General features: G+C 44.0%; 1 protein-coding gene across 7 annotated transcripts in view; it reads right to left on the bottom strand.

Moving 5' to 3' along the window:
- The window catches only part of LOC147008821 (IQ motif and SEC7 domain-containing protein 1-like), a 634,685-nt gene that overhangs the window by 36,836 nt on the left and 591,849 nt on the right, over positions 1–6,000 (bottom strand). For all 7 annotated transcript variants that reach the window (XM_085863865.1, XM_085863866.1, XM_085863871.1 and 4 more), the window contains one exon: positions 5,104–5,265. In XM_085863865.1, coding sequence (XP_085719991.1) covers positions 5,104–5,265 — 162 coding nt within the window. The remainder of the gene's footprint in view (positions 1–5,103; positions 5,266–6,000) is intronic.

Raw genomic sequence — 6,000 nt, 5'->3', positions numbered from 1 at the left:
AATAGTTGTTGAGGAATTATGGGAAGGGTTTGAGACAGCGTTAACACTTACCTTGTGTAAGTCTTCTTGGGTTGCTTTATGCAGCCACTTTGGCTAGAGGAGTGTGAGAGAGGTCAATCATTTATATAATCCCAGCCACCTGGGTGTAGTCGATTAGGTGAGAGCTAATTGGCTATTCCCTCCATTCACAGTTGAGAGATGTGGGTGGGTCTTTCTACATATATATATATATATATATATATATATATATATATATATATATATATATATATATATATATATATATATATATATATTTGCACACGCATCACAAATGACCGTTTAAAAGTCCATGAAATATCATTTAAATTGACATATTATCTTAAACTCTTCCTGTCACGATGGATGGATACTTTTGCTAGCTTTTCCTGTCACTTGGGATGGGTACTCTTCCTCGTATAAATACACTCAGTGTACAAAATATGAGGAACACCTTCCTAATATGAAGTTACACCCCCTTTTGCCCTCAGAACAGCCTCAATTCATTGGGGGCATTGACTCGATATCTCAAAACGTTGTGGACGGATTAGGATGAAACTTGGTGCACATGTTGGGCACGTGACAAGGAAGAAATGATTCGATTTTTGTGAATATCTGAATCCCGATCCGGATCTGATAATTTTTTAAGTGATTCTTCACCATTGAGAGATAGGAATAAACCGATATATAACACGATATCTCAAAAATGTATTCGGTCCGATATGTTCTCATGGATCAGGCATTATGTGGTAGAGGTATGTGCTCCACTGGTAGATTATGTGGTAGAGTTTAAGATAATATGTCAATTATGTGGTAGATGTGGTAGAGTTTAAGATAATATGTCAATTTAAATGATATATATATAGTATATAAAGAAGATTTCTGGAGTGAGTTAGATGAAGTGGTGGAGAGTGTATCAAAGGATGAAAGAGTGGTGATTGGAGCAGATTTCAATGGACATGTTGGGGAAGGGAATAAAGAGGATGAGGAGGTGATGGGGAGGTACGGTCTCAACAAGAGAAATGTGGAAGGGCAAATGGTGGTAGAGTTTGCAAAAAGAATGGAAATGGCAGTGGTAAACACGTATTTCAAGAAGAAGGAGGAACACAGGGTGACATACAAGAGTGGAGGAAAGTTCACACAGGTGGATTACATCTTAAGTAGGAGATGCAACCTGAAAGAGATTAGTGACTGTAAGGTTGTGGTAGGGGAGAGTGTAGCTCGACAGCATCGATTGGTGGTCTGTAGGATGACTTTAGAGGTGAGGTTGAGGAAGAGAGTGAGGGCTGAACCAAGGACCAGATGGTGGAAGCTGAAGGAGGAAGACTGTTGCGTGAAATTTAGGGAGGAGGTGAGACAAGCGTTGGATGGTGGTAAAGATGGGTGGGATGATTGGGCAACGACAGCAGAAGTTGTGAGGGGAGATTGCTCGGAAGGTACTTGGTGTGACATCTGGACAGAGGAAGGAAGATAAGGAGACTTGGTGGTGGAATGAGGAAGTACAGGAAAGTATAAGGAAGAAGGGGTTGGCGAAAAGAAGTGGGATAGTCAGAGAGATGAAGAAAGTCGGCAGGAGTATAAGGAGTGGCGTCGAAAAGCAAAAGAGAGGTGGCTCAGGCCAAGGAAAAGGCATATGACTAGCTGTATGAGAAGTTGGATACAAAAGAAGGGGAAAAGGATTTATACCGATTGGCAAGACAGAGGGACCGAGCTGGGAAGGATGTGCTGCAGGTTAGGGTGATAAAGGACGCAAATGGGAATGTGCTGACGAGCGAGGAGAGTGTGTTGGAGAAGGTGGATGGAGTACTTTGAGGAGCTGATGAATGAAGAAAATGAGAGAGAGAGAAGGTTGGAAGAGGTGGAGATAGTGAATCTGGAAGTGGGGTGGATCAGTAAGGATGAAGTGAGGACTGCTATGAAGAAGATGAAAAGTGGAAAGGCGGTTGGCCCAGATGGTATACCAGTGGAGGCATGGAAGTGCTTAGGAGAGATGGCAGTGGGGTTGTTAACCAGATTGTTTAATAAAGTCTTGGAAAGTGAGAGGATGCCGGAGGAGTGGAGATTAAGTGTACTGGTCCCGATTTTCAAGAATAAGGGTGATGTGCAGAGCTGTGGAAATTACAGAGGGATAAAGTTGTTAAGCCACACCATGAAGTTGTGGGAAAGAGTAGTGGAAGCTCGGTTGAGAGGAGAGGTGATGATCTGTGAGCAGCAATATGGGTTTATGCCAGGAAGGAGCACCACTGATGCGATGTTTGCTTTGAGAATGTTGATGGAGAAGTATAGGGAAGGCCAGAAAGAGTTACATTGTGTGTTTGTGGATTTAGAGAAAGCTTATGATAGGGTGCCAAGAGAGGAGTTGTGGTATTGTATGAGGAAGCGGGGAGTGTTGGAGAAGTATGTGAGGATCGTGCAGGATATGTATGAGGACAGTGTGACAGCGGTGAGGTGTGCGGTAGGAATGACGGACCGGTTTAAGGTTAAAGTGGGATTGCACCAAGGATCGACTCTGAGCCCTTTCCTGTTTGCAATGGTGATGGACAGGTTGGACGGACGAGATCAGGACTGGAGTTCTCCATGGACCATGATGTTCGCGGATGACATCATGATCTGTAGGGAGAGTAGGGAGCAGGCTGAATCGAGCCTTGAGAGGTGGAGGTACGCACTGGAGAGAAGGGGAATGTTGGTCAGTAGGAGTAAGACGGAGTACATGTGCGTAAATGAGAGGGAGGGTGGTGGTATGGTGCAGTTGCAAGGAGTTGAGGTGGGGAAGGTGGATTGGTTTAAATACTTGGGATCAACTGTCCAAAGTAACGGAGAGTGTGGGAGAGAAGTGAAAAAGAGAGTGCAGGCAGGATGGAGTGGGTGGAGAAGAGTTGCAGGAGTGATTTGTGACAGAAGGGTAGCTGCAAGAGTGAAGGGGAAAGTATATAAGACGGTAGTGAGACCAGCTATGTTGTAAGGTTTGGAGGCGGTGGCGCTAACAAAAAGACAGGAAGCAGAGCTGGAGGTGGCAGAGTTAAAGATGCTGCGATTCTCGTTGGGAGTGACGAGGATGGATAGGATAAGAAATGAGTGTATTCGAGGGACAGCGCAGGTAGGACGGTTTGGAGACAAAGTGAGAGAGGCGAGATTGAGATGGTTTGGACATGTGCACAGGAGGGAAACAGAGTATATCGGGAGAAGGATGTTGAAGATGGAGCCGCCAGGCAGGAGGAGAAGAGGGAGGCCAAAGAAGAGGTTCATGGATGCGGTGAGGGCGGACATGCGGGTGGTTGGAGTGTCAATGGAAGATGTGGAGGATAGAGCGAAATGGAGACAGTTGGTCCGCTGTGGCGACCCCTAACGGGAGCTCGCCGAAAGAGGAAGAAGAGGAGTATGTGCTCCACTGAGTGCCCTTCCAGCTTATTTATATTTTCATTTACACATGCTTTCTGATGGTTCTGTGATTTTTTCCTGGTGTATGGGCTTCGATGTCCATCGGCACGCAAAAATTACCGTGCTTCCCTATTGTCTCAGGTTGCTCACCTGCATTTATTTTATTTTTTCATTAATTTATTTTCGTTTATTTATATTTTCATTTTGGGATGCTTTCCAACGGTTTTGTGATGTATTTTTTTCCCGGTGTACCGGCTTCAATGTTCGTCAGCACACAAAATTGCTGTGCTTCCCCCATTGTTTCGGGTCACTCACCTTTTCATTTATTTATTTTCATTTATGGATGTTGTCTGACGATTCTGTGACTTTTTCCCTGTGTATCGGCTTCGATGTCCATAGGCAGGTAAAATTTCAGCTTTCTACATCACCCGGAAGGTACCGATCTTTCATATGTCAGTGAGTCAGTGGATAGAAAGAGCTTTATATATTAGATATAACAAGTTTTTTTTTCAAAGAAATGTGGGCAGAACTATGCTCACCACCATGAGAAAAAAAAAGAAAGGAAGTAAAGCAAGGTTTCGGACATGAGCCCTTCTTCGAAGCCATGAGAGGCTGTTTTTTGGAAAAAATTTTAACGAAGTTGTTCACTTTCCTCTATTGCTTGAAAAGTCACTTCATATTCTTTCCCATGGAGGTCAGCATGCCTTTATCAACATTTGATTGAAAAAGATTGTTGTCCATATTTTTCCATAGATGCAAACCGATTCAAATCCTTATAAACCCACAGATACCACACATTGTTTCCTCGGAGTGCAATGGAAATTGTGTGTTTGGTGTTTGATGTTTTTGATTTATCGATTTAACATCTCTGAATGCAAAAAACTGGTTTCACATTGAAGAATCACCGCAACTCCAATAAGTAAAACCATAATTATGCTGGGTATGGCCTGTGCATGATCTCAATGGTGGCTCCACTATCACGAAAGAGCTGTGTGCTCGATTCTGACGAATTGATGGTGGCTCCATTATCACGAAAGAGCTGTGTGCTCGATTCTGACGAATTGATGGTGGCTCCACTATCACTAAAGAGCTGTGTGCTCGATTCTGACGAATTGATGGTGGCTCCACTATCACTAAAGAGCTGTGTGCTCGATTCTGACGCTCAATGGTGGCTCCACTATCACTAAAGAGCTGTGTGCTCGATTCTGACGCTCAATGGTGGCTCCACTATCACTAAAGAGCTGTGTGCTCGATTCTGATGAATTGATGGTGGCTCCACTATCACTAAAGAGCTGTGTGCTCGATTCTGACGCTCAATGGTGGCTCCACTATCACTAAAGAGCTGTGTGCTCGATTCTGACGAATTGATGCATTTCAGAAGTTTGTTCCAATTTTAAAAATCGTAAAACACCATGATGGCCCTTTCCGTTTAACTCTGCTTTAAATTACATTAAGTGAATTGGAAAATGTGATCCAAAAAACATTCAGCTCACATTGAAACTGTGCTTTCAGCTTTGGCCTCCGATGACATCATCACCCACAACCGCAACTTTCAAGGGGGACTTTGCTGTGAAGAGCGGTCAGACAGTTGGACCCTATGTGGTCTAACTCTTCCATCGAAATGTGCATTCAAACCGACGATTAGATGCATTATTTACAGGAAGCTGCAGTGGGAGTGTTTACTGTGAGTTGGCTATAATGGCTCACTCGAGCACGTCGTGGTTAAAAGTCCGCTGGCGGTTTCCCAGGTACTCGCCAATCATCTGGCGACTCAGGCCTTTTCTCTGGAGAAGAAAGTGAGCGACACCAACAGGCGTATCTGGTACAAATCCACGCTCGACTAGGTAAGCAACTCCTCGGTCAGGCTTCCTGCAAGGTTGGGGGATGGAGGGTGTAGGGGGAATAAGGGTGGGGGTAGGGGTTGTGTAAGGATCACAGAGACTGTATGCCATAAATTAGGAAGTTTTAAAATATTTATACAAGGGTAAATGTTCTTCCAAAAGCTAAACTTCAAAGGGCATTGGGTTTGCAAACTTCCAAGTGGTATGGAAAGGGTTTAGGGTGGGGGCTGAGCGGAGGGGTTGACATACACAAGGAGGAAAGGAGGAATAAGACAATAATGCGAAATAATGTCCTGGAAAGGCACAGAATGGGAATAAACCAGCGTGTTGACTATAGATGGTGTATGTGCATGGGTGAGTCAATAGGTAGTGTTGGGCAGTCCATTTGAAAGTGAAATGGCGAGGATGAGACAACGGACATGAAGACAAACAATTCCACAATCAGGAGAATAAGAGGATGAATGAATGCTGGTAGGCAACCAGCCTGGACTTTGGGAGGGTGAGCAGGTGAGGGTAGTATAACCGAGATTTCCTTTGGGAACTGAGTTCAACCTCTAAAAATAATCTTCTTTCTGGCTCAATACATTGTTTGATCATTTGCTGTCATTCTCATAAATCAATGACATTAGGGGTAAACAAGTAACCACAATATGGATAGCAGATATCAGCCACCACAACATGTAAGCTCTAAAATACCATAAACATACCCAAATCCAAATCGATCCATCAGGACCATACTCTGTACAGAGCATTGGTGCTAACC

The sequence above is a fragment of the Eptatretus burgeri genome, chromosome 18 (genome assembly GCF_056783735.1).
Source record: "Eptatretus burgeri isolate ZD-2024b chromosome 18, Ebu_testis_v1, whole genome shotgun sequence".
In the NCBI taxonomy this organism is placed as follows: Eukaryota; Metazoa; Chordata; class Myxini; order Myxiniformes; family Myxinidae; genus Eptatretus; species Eptatretus burgeri.
The sequence above is the reverse complement of the archived record's forward strand: the minus strand, read 5'-3'. Positions and strand labels throughout refer to the sequence as shown.